At 40.8% G+C, this 16,498-nt stretch overlaps 1 protein-coding gene across 1 annotated transcript in view; it reads right to left on the bottom strand.

Moving 5' to 3' along the window:
• SYDE2 (synapse defective Rho GTPase homolog 2) overlaps positions 1 to 9,656 on the bottom strand; it is a 37,634-nt gene extending 27,978 nt beyond the window's left edge. Inside the window, exon 1 of the mRNA XM_030866102.3 lies at positions 8,762 to 9,656. Coding sequence (XP_030721962.2) covers positions 8,762 to 9,473 — 712 coding nt within the window. The 5' untranslated portion in view covers positions 9,474 to 9,656. The remainder of the gene's footprint in view (positions 1 to 8,761) is intronic.
• Between the last annotated feature and the right edge of the window lie 6,842 nt (positions 9,657 to 16,498).

Here is a 16,498-nt window from a genome sequence, read left to right as displayed (position 1 = left end):
CAAGAATGAACAAAATAGCCCCTGCTCTTAAGGAATTCATAGCCCAATGGAGGATGTCAAATACTTAGATATGTGTATGTATTAATATAATGTGATAAGACTCTAAAAATGTATATGTAACATTAATTCCATATAAAGGGGAAAATTTTTTGCACTTCCAAAGAGTTACATAAAGCCGGCTTCCCGGCTTCAATGACAGTCAATAAGCTAAATAAATATATATCATAAATTAACTCACTACACATAGATAATTAAAACAAAACCACATTTCTAATTTAAGATCATGTCAGGTTTGTAATTTATGGTCTATGCTACTTTGAGTGTGTATTTGGTTGATTCATTTTAGTATTACAGCAAGTAAAATATAATAGTCCAGTAACAGAGAGTGATAAAAACACATTAAACTCTGAGGAGCTTAATAACAACCAAAAAATTAGGTTCATGCATACTAAAGGTTTTCAGGAATCTCCCTTCTACTGAAAAAAAAATCATTTAAAAATGTAAGTTTGGGGGCTTCCCTGGTGGCGGAGTGGTTGAGAGTCCACCTGCCGATGCAGGAGACACGGGTTCGTGCCCCAGTCCGGGAGGATCCCACGTGCCGCGGAGCGGCTGGGCCCGTGAACCATGGCCGCTGAGCCTGAGCGTCCGGAGCCTGTGCTTCGCAGCGGGAGAGGCCACAACAGTGAGAGGCCGGCGTACCGCAAAAAAGAAAAAAAAAAAAAGTAAATTTGTCCTTTTTATAACCCTAAATACCTAATCAAGCAGATTAATTTAAAAACAAAACAAAACCTTAAACACAAACTGGGTTTCAAGTTCAATAGTTCCAGAGGCAGGAATAGAGGAACAGACTAAGAATCAGAAGGGAAGGAACCTCTCATGAATGTCTACTATGGCAGATATTTATTTACTCAAGAAATATTTATTGAGCGCCTATTATGCGGCAGGAACAAGAGATAAAGCAGTAAGAAAGCCCTTAACCTCCTTTAACCTCCACAACAATTCTGAGACAGGTAGTGATTATTTCCATGAGCCTCGAACATATGTGGAATATGGCCAAGGTGCTAGCCATATAATTCAAATTTAAGCCTGTCTAACCTTAAAATCCTTGCTCTCACCTGTCTCCCCTACACCATGCTACCCACTAAAAGTAGGGAAGTAGGTGTCCCTCTTGAGCATTATGATAATATCCACCAAGTTAACTTTATAGGGTGGCTCCTGGGATTAAGTAAAATAATGTTTGAAATACTTAGAAAACTACTCAGAAAAGTCAAGTAACTTGCCTGAGATCAACTGTTGGTAAATGGAAGAGGCAGCACTCAAAACAAACTCTTCTGACTCCAAAGTTTGTAGTACACCTGGGCTACTAACTAAAGGATACCCACCTCCACTCTCCAGGATTTAACATGCAAACATGTAACAAATAGTCAATAAATATCTTGATTTGATTTAATTTAACTAATGAAACCTGAAGATTCAAGAGTCTTTCTATGGTTCTGTCTTCTTTACACTTAAAATTAAGAACTGTCCTGGACATATATCCAGAAAAGGCAAAACCTCTAATTCAAAAAGACACCTGCACCCCAATGTTCATAGCAGCACTATTTACAATAGCCAAGATATGGAAGCAACCTAAGTGTCCATTGACAGATGAATGGATAAAGAAGATGTGGTGTGTGTGTCTGTGTGTATATATATATATATACATATATATATATATACACACACAATGAAATATTACTTAGCCATAAAAAAGAATGAAATAATGTCATTTGCAGCAACATGGATGGACTATAGACTAGATTATTATACTAAGTGAAGTAAGTCTGACAAAGACAAATATCATACGATATCACTTTTATGTGGAATCTAAAAAAAGATACAAATGAACTTATTTCCAAAACAGAAACAGACTCACAGACATAGAAAACAAACTTACGATTACCAAAGGGGAAAGTGGGGGGGATAAATTAGGAGTTTGCAATTAACAGACATCCATGACTATGTATGAAATAGGCAAACAAGGACCTACGTTATAACACAGGGAACTATACTTAATATTTTGTAATAACCTATAAGGGAAAAGAATCTGAAAAAAGAATATATATATATATATATATAAAACTGAATCTCTGTGCTGTATACCTGAAACTAACATAACATTGTAAATCAACTTTACTTCTACAACAACAAAAAAAACTAAACTGATTATAGACCTTTTTTTTCTAAAAAAAAAAAAAAGGACCTACGGTTTCCCTAGTGGCGCAGTGGTTGAGAGTCCACCTGCCGATGCAGGGGACACGGGCTCGTGCCCCGTTGCGGCTGGGCCCGTGAGCCAGTGAGCCATGGCCACTGAGCCTGCGGGTCCAGAGCCTGTACTCCGCAACGGGAGAGGCCACAACAGTAAGAGGCCCGCATACAGCAAAAAAAAAAAAAAAAAAAAAAAGGACCTACTATAATTTTTTTTTTTTTTTTTTTTTTGCGGTACGCGGGCCTCTCTCGCGCCGCGGAGCACAGGCTCCGGACGCGCAGGCTCAGCGGCCATGGCTCACGGGCCCAGCCACTCCGCGACATGAGGGATCTTCCCAGCGCAGGGCACGAACCCGTGTCCCCTGCATCGGCAGGCGGACTCTCAACCACTGAGCCACCAGGGAAGCCCCTTTCAGAGTTTTTTGATGTACATTGTAAATGAAATAAACATGCTTCTACTTGTACTATATTCCAAGGAACTACAATGAGAAAAATAAAGCTACCTGTATCCCATATTTAAACCGACACATCTATTGATATGTAATGAATATGTAATATTAAAAGGAATAATTACATCGTGAGACACAATACAACTATTTTTCATGAAACTACAAACTACATAAACTTGAGATGAAACAGTCTGCTTGCTATTGCTGAATATTTAAAAACACATAATGCTGAAGTTTAAATTTAGAGATAAAGAAGTACATTATTATACGTTCTGATAAAAACCAAATTTATTCCGTTATTAAAACTGAATATAAGCGACACATTATTCAAGGTAGAAAATTTTACTTGGGCAATTATTTATATATAACTTAAAGCATTTCATTTTTATCTCAGTTAATTAAATGGATGCATATGAATATAAGTTACACAGAAATGGAAAACTATTTACCATCTTCTCTTCACTCCCCATTTATGCTAAAATTAATGTTAAACCTTACTGGCATAAATGTAAAAGTTACCTTTAGCTTCAAATTTTATATATATGTGTGTGTGTGTATATATATTTTGACATTTATATATTTATATGTTGAAAGAAGACAAACGTAAAAAAGATATAAAAATAAGTGTGCAAAGTTGCAAGGCAAAAAAGTCTTTATTCTCTTGCAACTATACACGTTATGGTATAACTATCAGACTCTAATTAAAGTCATTTTCCTTGAAAATCTGTAAGAGAATGCGGAAGTAGCAATTAAAAGTTTTTCACTCAGAAAAATATTTACATAGTGGTGAACTACTCAAGCCAATTTTGTGTTCTCAACTATTACGTATTTCATAATAAATCTAGATGAGTTACTATTACTAAACATTTAACTAGTGCCCCAGATCAAAATCAACAGCAAACTTTCTGGGAAATTATGTACTGCAGCCCTCATTGAAAATGTACAGTATCTACAACATCTTTTCATCATTTAAAACATTCTACTGCAAAAACAAACTGTTGTTTTAGCTTACTTCTCTTTTAAAAATCCTAAATAAAAGCATTCTTATGAACAATGTATTTGAGCTTAAATAAATAAAAGCAGCCCTGCTTATAGAGTCAAGCTTGGCAGCCCAAATGAAATTACTAGAATAAACTTAAGCCTTAGGTTTACATATGAGTGTGTTTATATGTATGTCTTTATCTTTCCCAGATAAATCTAAATGAGGAGAGGGGTACAATGAAAAGAAAAAAGGTATTTTTCTATCTTTTATTTTTCCTCCCTTGTGACTAGCAATAAAAACTCTTAAGAAAAAAGCTGTGTGCTAGCTTTGGGGACAGGAAAGTAGAGAAGGAAACTTTGAGACGCTTTTCAGTTCCCTGAAAGTAATGAGGAGGAACAAGAGAAAAGAAGCACAGAAGAAAAGATGAGTAGAATAAATAAGTGCTCCTAAAGTGGTGTCCTCTAGTTCAATTCCCAATGCTCCCTAAAGCAGTCCTTCTCAACTTCAGATCATTTCACTCTCTATCCAGAATCCTAATATATTTTCACAAAGCCTGCTTGCCTTTCTCTTGATAACAGCTAAGTGCCAGGCATGGTACCAAATGGATTATCTTTTTTCATCATCACAGCAACCTGAGGACTGAGGCTATGCAGAGCTGAGTAACTTGTCCAAGGTCATAAGGCTGGTAAGTGGTAGATTTGATCAGAAACCCAGAATCTCTATTCTATTAGCCATTACACTATATGGCATTCTCTCTTGCAGATTCTAAAATCTCACTTTTGTTGGTGCAAGATGAGACTAACATGGAGGGATCTGCTTAAACTTGTCATACATTAAGTAGTAAGTATAAATTCATACACATAAAACTGAAGCAGAAAGAGCTCAAGTGCTTTGCTCTAATAGGGGTTAGTTTAAGTATCAAGTATCAGAATAAAGTAGAATGCTTTTTCAAAACTTTTTAAAATGTATCAAGATAGGTGATTGAGATACTGAGAATTCTAGAGCCTACTACTCAAAGTGTGTACCAAACAGCAGCATCTACACTGTGAGTTCGTTAAAATGCAGAATCTCAAGGTCCCACCCCCATACATATTAAATCTTCATTTTAACAAGACTTTCAGAGAATTCATATACACATTAAGTTTGAAAAGCTCTGCTCTATAACTGCGAACCACATGTTGAGTGGCAAAGGTCTGGAAAACAGCCTTAGGATTCTCAAAACATAAACACCACTTAGAAATGGAGGACTTTCAAAAATCAACACAACACTATTTTCTGCTGAATTTGTAACTCTCAATGTTTTCCTGCCACCAGCAACTCCAATGTTTTATGGCACTCTTCCCAAAACAAAAAACAAAAACAAAAAAATGGACTCACTTGCTCCTGGGGCCACGATGGCAGAATTTCTAACAGAAGAATTTAGAGCTAGAAGACACTCAGAAAGTATTTGCCTATAGTTACTAGTCTTGAAAGGGCTAATGCATAAAAGAATTTGTCGGAAAAATTCATACAGATAATGTAGCTCATAAAGTTAAGAAATTGAAGCTACAAATACTTGAGAAGGGAATAGACAGAAATCTGCATTAACAGTGTCAACTTCACTTTAAGATATAATGCACAAGATCACACCAGCTATTTAATACTACCTTTAAAGAACTGTCTAAAGATTTTGAACAGAATATTACATGCCCAAATTTTTTTTTCTTTCACAGATCACGGAGCAAGAAGAGTAGAGTCAAAGTAGGCTAATTATTTTTAAAGCAGTAAAAGGCCAAAATAGCTCAACCCAGTGCTTTCCGATTTATTTTTGAGTACTATATGCTAATTAAAACTTATTTATAAAGAGTTATAAGGAAGTATAGTCAGCAAATAGATTAAAATTCCTTTGTAACCTTAAGGCTTGAAGAAACTTTACAATATTTACTATGTGTAATGACTTTAGATTTCTTAAATAATCATCTCAGTTAGTAACAAATTGGTCAATCTGTGAGCACTACATTCCCAACTGCATCAAATCATTGGCAGTATTATACTATCAAAAGTTTTAGTGGTTCTTAGTAGGAGCCAGAAATCAAAACTGAATATCATTTTGGCTTCCATTTGTCATATAGCTTCAAAAATTTCCAAAACACCTAAGTAGATTAGGTATTTCTAGCTCCTTATATAGTTATTCTGTGTTATAAATTCTAACTATAACTATTTTGAAAGAAAACATCGCCACAAATAATATTGTACAGAAAAATGTGATATAAACCTTCTAAGCTGTTTTTTTTAATACATTTATTTATTTATTTATATTTATTTTTGGCTGCATTGGGTCTTCGTTGTTGGCGCGGGCTTTCTCTAGTTGTGGCGAGCAGGCGGCTACTCTTCGTTGCAGTGCACGGGCTTCTCACTGCGGTGGCTTCTCTTGTTGCGGAGCACAGGCTCTAGGCGTGTGGGCTTCAGTAACTGTGGCAGGCAGGCTCAGTAGTTGTGGCTCGCGGGCTCTAGAGCACAGGCTCAGTAGTTGTGGCGCACGGGCTTAGTTGCTCCGCAGCATGTGAGATCTTCCCGGACCAGGGCTGGAATCTGTGTCCCCAACACTGGCAGGCAGATTCTTAACCACTGCACCACCAGGGAAGTCCCCTTCTGAGCTATTTAACATCTTTATACAACCAAGAATGTACTGCTTCATCGGGACTGCCCAGTTAACTTTTTAGAAAACATGATTAAAAGTAGAATCCAAGTAAACAATTTGAACTAAACATTTAAAGGTAAAGGTTTAAGATGGATAAAGCAATTGACTAAAAGAAAGACTTTAAACCTATTCTAGGATTCCCCCATCTTCTTTGCAACTTTGAGGAAGTTACTTACCCCTCTAAATCTTGTTGAAATTCCATCCATCTCCTCAGTCCAAGCAATTTAATAGAATTAACTGGATCAAACCTCTAAAGAAATTTAGAGTCCCTTTGACCTTATATAAATAGGGGTTTTGGAGTCATAAAGACCTGAGTTTGAATCCACATAATAGTTTGAATCTATATACTAGTATACATAAACCAAATACTAGTTTAAGTGACATTGGGCAAACTACTTAACCCCTTCTTTGCTTTTGCTGTTGTTGTGCAATAACAGCTGTCATACCTCCATGGAGCGGGGAGGGGAGGGAAGTAATAAAGATTATATGAAAACCCCACAAAGTATTCAGAATGGTTTTAATAAGTTCAAATAACCTTCATAAAAAACAGTTTAAAAAAAATTAACTCTTCAAATCTATACTAGATATATAAACATTGCACAAATTATTTTTATCTTTCCTAAAAGATGAACTGATGATTTGAAAGGAAATAACATCTGAGAAAGTTTTTAAAACCAGAGATTATCTAAGCTTTTGTTTAGATTTCTTGTGAAATATCTAAAATACCATCACATAATAATTCTAATGTGTCATTTAATTTCTTTTAAAATTGGTTTCATTTAATTAGTTTCTCAATGAAAAATTCAATGAATTCATTCCTAAGAGTTACTACAGTTATTATTACTTTTAAAACACTTCAATGTTTACACAACAACTGAGGGTGTTAAAAGCCATCAGATAGTAATGTCTAACCTTTGCAACAAAAGGGTAATACATATTTTACTGAAGTTTTATACAGATTTTTGTTATGGCTAAAAATTAACTGTCTTAAAAAGAGTTAACTGAACCACAATCAGTGGAGGTAAAGATATAATAGCACTAAAACGTAATAAATGATTACAAATACTTTACTACTGGAAATGCATATTTTAATATAAACTTAGCATAAAGTACACCTCTCTTCACAAAAATTTACATTCTACTATCTTTTTATTCAGGTGGAATGGAATAAATTTGAGGGAAATTGACAGGTGTGGGTTAGAGATTTATAGATTCAAAAGAACTTCTCATTTTGTATACACTTGAAGTGAATTATTTGATTTGTCCTCATTGTTTAATAAAAAGTTTTGTGAACTTTGTTTCTCCCCGTTTTGTGTTTATTGGTTTAAAAAGTTAATGTGTACAAACCTAGTCCTGTAGGATTTGTAATTCTTAACAGAGAAACTGCCAAGTACTGTGAATACTTTTACATTTCAGCATTTAATATTTTTTAAAGTATTACTGATATGTAAGTCATTATGTTCACTAAAAGTCTTTAAAAGTGTAGTCCGAAAGATCATGTTGTTTTTGGCTCAGTTTAAAGGTACTTCTTTCACAAGAGAATTCTTTTACTATTTACAACATAAGAGATTTCTAGAATGGATAACTTAAACCTTCAGTGAAAACTAAAAATCACACACATATAAAATAGGGAGTAAAATCCTATTATTAGGACAAATATACTTTTTACAAATTCCTTTAACTGCCTACACTTTCTTAAAAAGTACATAAGACATACTTTTCTTCTGATTAAAATCCAAGTGCCCTTCATTTTCCACAATAATAAGATTACCTACATTGTTATGTTTTTAGGGGGGAGGGGGAGGGGAGGGAAAGGTGAAGAGAAGAAACGTGAAATCCTACCTGACTAAAAAGAAGTATTACCATGATAGTTTTCTCGGTTTGGTTGGGTTTTGGGTTTTGGTTGTGTGTATCTGTGTACACAAACGCTTCTGACCGGGAGGTGTAATGAGTAAAATGACAGTTTATGAAGCCCATAAAGTCTAACTTGGATCAAATTCAAATTCACAAACTCCACAAAAGTCTACAGATTAGCCCAGAGCTACAAAGAATAAAAGTCAAGGCAGCGCCGGCCAACTCTTAAGCCGAGACTGAAAAGCAAAGTGTGGTGAACTTAACCTTTACTCACTGTTGCGCTTAGAACTAGGTACACTGGTTCTTAGAGAAGAAAAAACAAAAACCCCAAGTTCCTCATGCCACTGTCTTAAAAAAAACAAACAAATAAACAAACAAACCCGAGATAAGGCATTATACTAGGTAACCTGGAAATGGCATTAGGCTGCCACTGACGTGACCCTCACTTTGGCACCGACACGTACCGTAGTCTGCAAAACCATACCTTCTTCTTCGCTCTTAAGACAGAAGCCCGGTCTGTAAACACATTTTGATTGCAAGGTATCCTACCTGTCAGCGTAATCCTTTGGTCTGGCGGCACCGAGACGACTTGGCTTTCCCGCATTTTCAAAGCGCCCAGATTTGGAGACGTTGCCTGCGCTCGGGTGACTTCGGGGGGTGTCCTACGAGCGCGACCCTTCATTCCCAGAGACAGCAGGCGTCCTTTGTACATCCACTTCTGCAGCTTCTTGACTGTCACCGCGGGCGGTTTGAGGAAGGGGAGCCCCTCCTGGCCGTCTTCTTTGCTGCGGCTTCCCGAGGAGCGGCGGGGGTCCTCGGAGCTGGGAGGCCGGAGGCCGGAGGGCGCCGCGGCCCGGGAGCTGCCTCCGCTCCAGCCGTCCATCCCGCCTCCACGTGGCGGGGGCTCGTCCGGTTCCCCGCGCGCGCCGCACCTGATCCAGCTGTCGCTCCGCCACCGCTGTAAGGGAGGCGGCTTGGCACCCACGCGGAGGCTGTCGAGGCTTCTGCTGCAGGGCAGCCGCATCCGAGGAGTCCGCGGGCGGCCTCCCCCCGACTCCCTCGGAGGCGACCGGGGCGGGGACACCTGCTGCCAAGGGCAGTCGCCGCCTCCCCGCTCGCAGTCTCGGGGGCAGGCTCGGCGGGCCGCCGCGCCGCAGGGGGAAGGCGGCTGGCCCGGAGCCCGGGCTCCCGCAGGGCAGCCGCGATCCGCCCTGCCCCGGTCGCCCTGCCGCCTGCCCGAGTCAGGGGGCAGGTCGTGCATGGCCTGGATCAGCAGATAATAGGCCTCTCGCAACTGGGTCTGCAGCCTGCCTGTCTCCAGACGGCCGCCCTCCGCCCCTGGGGAGGAGCCAGCGGCCGGGGGAGGCGGGGGCCACCGCTCCGCCTCCGCCCCCTCAGGCTCCGGCGCGGGCTGGGAGCCGCCGGGCAGGTTCTCGTAGTAGTCGGCGTCGTCCTCCTCGTCCTCTACGCTGCCCTCGGAGCCCGGCGGAGCGTGCAGAGAGGCGCGAGTGAGCCCGCGGCCCGAGGGTGCGGCCTCCTTCCCGCCGCGCGGCCGAGGCCCGAGCGCCCCCGACCTCTCCGGCCGCCCTCCCGGGACCCGCGCCTCAGGACCCCACGCCTGAGGCGACGGCGGCGGTCGCTCCAGGCTCGGCCGGGTTCCGCCGGCGCGCTCGCGTAGGGGCCCGCCCGGAGCACCCCCGGCATCTCCCTCGGCAGCCGAAGAGGCCGCCACGGTGGCTGCTGTGGCCACCCAGCGCCCGGGCCCCCCGGCGGCACGAGGACCCCGCCTCCCCCGGAGCCTGGACAGCGTCCTCCTCAAAGGGTCCGTCATCCCCCTCCGCCTCAGCAGCCAGGCTCGCCCCTGGTGCGGGGACAGCTCGGAGTCCCGCTCGGGAGGAAGCCGCGCTCGCGGCGGCGGCGGCGGCGGCGGCGGCTCCCCATGACCGACACTGGCCCTCGCGGGCTCCTCACATTCTTGGCATAACTCTGCCGCGGGACGGGTGGGGGAGGGCGGCGGCGCCGCAGAGCGCATGCCCCGGAGCCCCGGGCCGCAACGGGGCGCGCGGGTTGCCGGCTGCTACTCTGCGGGCGTCGGGCGAGGCAAGGCGGAGGGCGGGGAAGGGAGGTGGGTGAGAGCTAAGGAAGACCGAGGGATGCAGAGAGAGCGTACCGAGGGGGGTGGGGGGTTGCAGTAAGAGTCGAGGCGGGAAAAAGAAGGAGCGGGAAGGTGAGTCTGCGCTGGAGGCTGCAAAGTTCTGGTTGGGGAGACGGAGAAAGGGAACGTGCCCTCCTGGCTGCCACTCAGTCACCTTCACCACCCTCCGCATTGCCACCACTGCACGAGGCGTGTCCTATAGTGCAAGTCCTAGCTTGAGAGAAAACAAAGATTGTTTTGACGGATAAGGTATGAGTACAGGTGTATCTCACTTAGTGAAGTGTGTTCTAGAAACGTTCCGAATCATTTTAATTTGTACAGGGAGCTGCCCATTTAAAGGAAATTTTCAGAGATTCCTTTTCAATTAGGAAGAACCCTTTTGCCCAAAAAAAACACCACTGGTGTCTCTTTTTAAAGTCTATTTTTCTTTCTTGCTTCCTTCCTTCCTCCCTCCCTCCCTCCCTCCCTCCCTTCCTTCCTTCCTGTTAATGCATGCTAACACAAAATTAATTGTAGCATAAACCAAAACTTGTAAAACGGAGGCGCAAATATAGCCTCCCCCATCACCTAACACTTTGTTTTAATTAAAACTGGGTTGAAAAACAATTGGGTTGAAATTGAGAAACAATGTTATTTGGAAATACCAACTCTCTCTCAAAAGCATTAAATTCCATGTTCTGTGTAACATTTGTAAAATACCTTGTGTTGCCACAGAGCAGTGGACCTGTTTGTGGTTGATAAGAATCAATCTGATTTCAGAGTTAAACTTTTTAGCGCTTACGTATTAGAAGGGGCCTTTGTCCGAGTACCTCATAAGTGTACTACTAACTCCTAGCACAGTACTTGCACCTAGTAAGTACTCAAGAAATATTTGTTGAATAAACAAATGCTTGCATGAGTGAATTTAACTGACCCTATTTTCAACGATATATATCTATGTAAGTTCCTTTTTTTTTTTTTTTTTTTTTCCTATCAGTCAAAGGCTCCAGCCTCTAAATGTGCTTTGACCTATACTTCCTTTATTAGTACCTAGGCTCTGCATCCTGGAATAATTTTACCTGCATCTCTATTTGCAGAAATCTTACCCATCCTCTAAGATTCCATTCAGCTGCCTTCTTCATGAAGTCGTCTCTGATCTTCCACATGGGCACAATCTCTCTTCCTCCAAACTCCAATAGTACTTTATTCATACCCACTCAAAGTATGTTTATTATTTTTTGTTTTTTACAAGGTGCACCCTATCTCCCATACAAGAAAATTCATAAACTCCTTGAGGGCAGAGACTATTTATACTTGACTTTTATATTCTTCATGGAGTATAACATCTTATACACTGTACATGACGAATAAATATTTTAAAACTAATGTCAACTTTAATTTGAAGGAAGCAAATGACTTTAATTTCCAGTCTATTGCCTGACTCTCCACTAGACCATACTCTATTAGTGTTGTTTTAAAATTCTTTCAGTGATGTGTAAGAACATACTTTGTTAAATAATCTTAATTCTCATCTAGGAAAATACAGTGAAATGTTACACTACAATTTGCATACATTACTATTTATAGTTCTACACTATTTTTATTCTGTGGAACCAAAGCTATTTAATGAATAGTCAAGGCATAAAATTATGTCCCAGTGAAATATTCCCACAGGAAATGGCTGATGATAAAGCTGCCAATGGTGTCTATAAACACAATTTGATCTCTATCTCAGAAATTGTTTCCATTCCAACTCTTGTTTGCAAAATCTTTTTATTCTTTGTAGTTAACACAGTTGTTAAGAATACCATAAGTTGCATATCTATGTTAAAATGAATAGAAAAATGTAAGGTGGTAGGTCTTGGTTGAACTTCATCCTTAATTCAACTTGTCATCTTGTTGAGTTCAGGAACTATAGAACATTGGCCAGTATAAAATATTATGCAATGTTCTAAGAATTATTCAGAACTAAGTCTGATGCTGTACGGCACAACTGAACTTAAAGTTGCTTTAAAGTTGAGAATGTTCTAACGCATAAATTCCCAATTTTTAAGAAGTATTTTGGGTCACAACAGCAATGTAGGCAGTCATAGCTATGTGACACTATTTAATGACTTTAGAAATGCAAATCCCACTTTTCTGTATGTGCATAACACTTCAATAAGTTTATAAAAATGTAATTCTAAGAAGACAGTGCCCTCAAAACTTACATATGCATATAATTAAGACAGTGACAAGATATGAACATAAGCTATATTGTGTAAAATCCTTTTTGTGTTTTAACAATTTCTACCCTATTCCCACAGTTACCTCAATTTTCATATGTTTCTAATCAACAGATTCCTATGAAAACTGGGAGGTAGGGATATATTTTCCAGTGTTTGTACTTGCTTCTCAGTGACTTGGAAATCATTCTGATGCCCCATGAATCAACAACTATGTGTCGGCACTATCACAAAAGATAAAATAACTATGGGATAACAGGGCTCTAGTAAGCAGGGAGGTAAACTAGAGATGGGGTCATACTGAATCTAGGAAAAGGCGGGAAAGGCAGGGCAGGTTGAGGCAGAGGGCTAAGTCTAACAGCAGTAGAAGGGAAATATCTAGGTATCTTATGGTTATTTTCTAGGCAATGTAGGGTGCATTTCTCACTGCTACTCAGTCTTCCATTCTTGGTTCTTAGTGGAACCAAAGGCAAGTTTAACTTGGCATTTGCCCAGTTCTCTCTCTCTAAACTGCCTTATGGGGATCCTCTGGTGTAGACCTACATGGTCTGCCATGCAGTTCCATAAATAATTGAATAAAAAGTGCTTCAGCCTAAAGCTGACCACATCACCACTGCCCTGGGAATCAAAGAAGGCATGTCCTCAACAGAGCAATTTTTTCTGTTAGTTTTCTCGTAACTAACAGTGTCTGGCAATTGGTAATATTTTTTACCTCATCCCACACCTCCAACCAAAGTAATAAATAGGAGGCTTTTGCTAAGTACATATGTATTTTCTAATAGTTAGAAATTTATAATGTTTTAGAATATTCACTATTTCAGCTTCTCTTATTACATATTTGGGATATGCAGAGTAGCTTGCTCAAGGTCACCATAATAAGTGAAGGGGAATTCAGACCCCATCTATCTGATTCCAAAACCACTACAGCCCTGGGATATTTCCTTGTATAGAAAAAGAGAACAGACATTTTCTACTTGCACTGACTTGAACCTTTGTTTTCATAAATTATTTAGTTGGTTACCTTTCAGAAAAGATTTTAATATTTTATGAGCTTTTGTGATATGCAGCTGAACATTGGAAAGCTGCTTGTTCAACATTTGGAATACTTCTCTGTGCAGTCCTCTTCAAGGGTGTTAGAACTAAATCCTATAATGTATTCCCATTTAACTGTAAATATTAAGCCACAATGTGAAACTGCATCCTGTAAATGTCATCTAATTTGAAAAGTAGGACAAGCTACAATTAAATACTTTAAAGACAAAATATATGCATCCTTAAAACCACAGGAGCCCTCAGATAAGCCCCTTGAAAAGTGAACTGGTATAGCCTGTCTTTCCTAAATGACTTGTGCCTCAGGATAACCCATAGTTGAAGGGAATTTGCTCTTTTGCAGAGTTGTCATTCTAATAACAAGATTTGATGCAATATCAACATTTTTTACCTTAAAGAAATAATGGCTCTACTAATGGACCTAGGCAAAAGTCACCAATGACTACTAACATCACAAAGGGAGAAAGAGACAACCTGACACTACACGGCCTCTGATCCAGTACACAACTGCACCTATGATGTATTCTTACCAAAAATGAAACCTGAGTCTGATCAAGATCTGATTACCAATTTCCAGGAATTACAGAGAACAGAGGAACATGTTAGATAGCACCATGGGAATGTGATCACAAAATCCAGACTATGGGAAGCTACAGGTCAGAGGATCCAGTTTCTTCAACATATTAACCAATTGCACTGTATGAACTTTCAAAATTTTAATTGGAATCCAGCTTTTCAAATAGATCCTGGCAACTGTTTTAAAGCAATACAACTTTGAGGACAGCCAAATAATATACACTGCAGGGATGTCAAGAGAATGTTGAAATCTAGGTCCAAGAACTATATAATTCCAAACTCTGAGTGGTATAATGGAAATGATCTGAAATCTGATAGAACTAGTTCAAATCCTAATTTGATCAATCATATACCCCAAAACCACTGATCATGGTGAACTTTTGCTCATCGTTGCCAATTCCAGATCAGTATTTCCCCTTCCTTCTAAAATTCCACAGCTCTTTTGAAATACCACCTGCTTCCCCTGCTTTTGTAGTCATCTACCAACTTCCCCTTCATTCCTGCTAACATCTACCTCAATATTTCTCTCCACTATTTTTCTTGTCATCCCTCTTGGTGATTTCATTATTCACAGAAAGGATCCACCCAATACCCTGGCCTATTGTTTTCTTGAACTTCTCTAATAATCTTGTCCTTCACCCACTTCAGCCACCCAGTCCTAGAGTCATATATTAGACTTTGTCATAACCAATAACTGCAAACTCTTCAGACACCACTTCTTATTTTCCAGCTCATTCCCTATAGCACTGCCTGCAACAATACTTTGATCCCACTATCCCTCCAGTCTATCACTCCCCTTCTTGCTTTCCCAGTTTAGATTGCATGGGCTTCGTATAATCAGTCCCTTGCATACATCCTCAACTCTTTTGTCCCTCTTTCCCATTGTCCTACTCATTTGGCAAAACCCCAATCCCTGGTTAAAACTAACTTTCCCACATACTTTGCACTGATACTTGAATGGCTTAATGTGACTGGAGAAAAACATCACAGACTTCAAGTGGTTCCTGGAGGCTGCCAAACAACTCCACTAAATAACCCAGTGCATTCATTCTCTTCCCTTTCTGAACTTAATTTTGACACCACCCCCCTCCTCACTCTCAGTTATCACTTTTCTTTTTGTTACACTGAGATAATGGAAACATTCAGGAGAGAACTTCCTTGTTCTTCCACCACCAAATCTACCAGCTGGCATTACCTGATATTCCACCTCCCTCACTCCCTTACATTAGATGGGCTGCCCTGCACCTGCCTGAGGCTAACTTTCTGACCTCTCTCCTCTCCTCCCTCCTCTCCTCGCCCTCCAACACCCCAAACACACTCTTGCCTCAGAGCCTTTGCATTTGTTGTTCCCTCTGCCTGAAATGATTTCATTTCAGGGAGCCTTGCTCCCTCCTTCCATTCAGGTCTCACCTCCAATGTTACCTCCTCAGAGAGCCCTTCCCTGACCACTTTACCTAAAATAATACCCCTATCTATTCATTTTGCTTTATTTCTCTCCATTGTACCTATTACTATTTAATACTGCATGAGATGTCCATTTATTTGTTTATATGACACCAGCGACACCCCCAATTGCTGTAACCTCACCTGGTAGATTAGTGCTCCATACTTATTTGTTGAATGGATGTGTGACTTTCACACCCAAGAGCAAGTTAATATATGTTTCCATTTCCTCCCTGGTAAAATCAGATTGCTACTGTTTAGCAGGGTATAGATGAACCTTAAAAACATCATGCTCGGCAGTTCCCTGGTGGTCCAGTGGTTAGGACTCGGAGCTTTCACTACCGTGAGCCCTGGGAGGTTTAATCCCTGGCCAGGGAAGGAACTAAGATGCTGCAAGCTGCACTTTGCGGAGTTGGGGAGGCGGGTTATGCTAAGTGAAAGAGGTCAGACACAAAAGGTGACATATTTTATGATTTCATTTATGTGAACTATTCAGAATAAGCAAATCCATAGAGACAGAAAATGGATTAGTAGTTGCCGGGGACTGGGGGAAGATGAAGATTGATTGCTAAAGGGCATGGGATTTCTTTTTAAAATGATGAGACTAGGGCTTCCCTGGTGGCGCAGTGGTTGAGAGTCCGCCTGCCGATGCAGGGGACATGGGTTCGTGCCCCTGTCCGGGAGGGTCCCACATGCCGTGGAGTGGCTGGGCCTGTGAGCCATGGCCGCTGAGCCTGCACGTCCGGAGCCTGTGCTCCGCTACGGGAGAGGCCACAACAGTGAGAGGCCTGCGTACAGCACAAAAAAAAAAAAAAAAAAAAAAAAAAAAAATGATGAGACTATTCTAGAATTAGATTG

Source organism: Globicephala melas, chromosome 1 (genome assembly GCF_963455315.2).
Source record: "Globicephala melas chromosome 1, mGloMel1.2, whole genome shotgun sequence".
NCBI lineage: Eukaryota > Metazoa > Chordata > Mammalia > Artiodactyla > Delphinidae > Globicephala > Globicephala melas.
The sequence above is the reverse complement of the archived record's forward strand: the minus strand, read 5'-3'. Positions and strand labels throughout refer to the sequence as shown.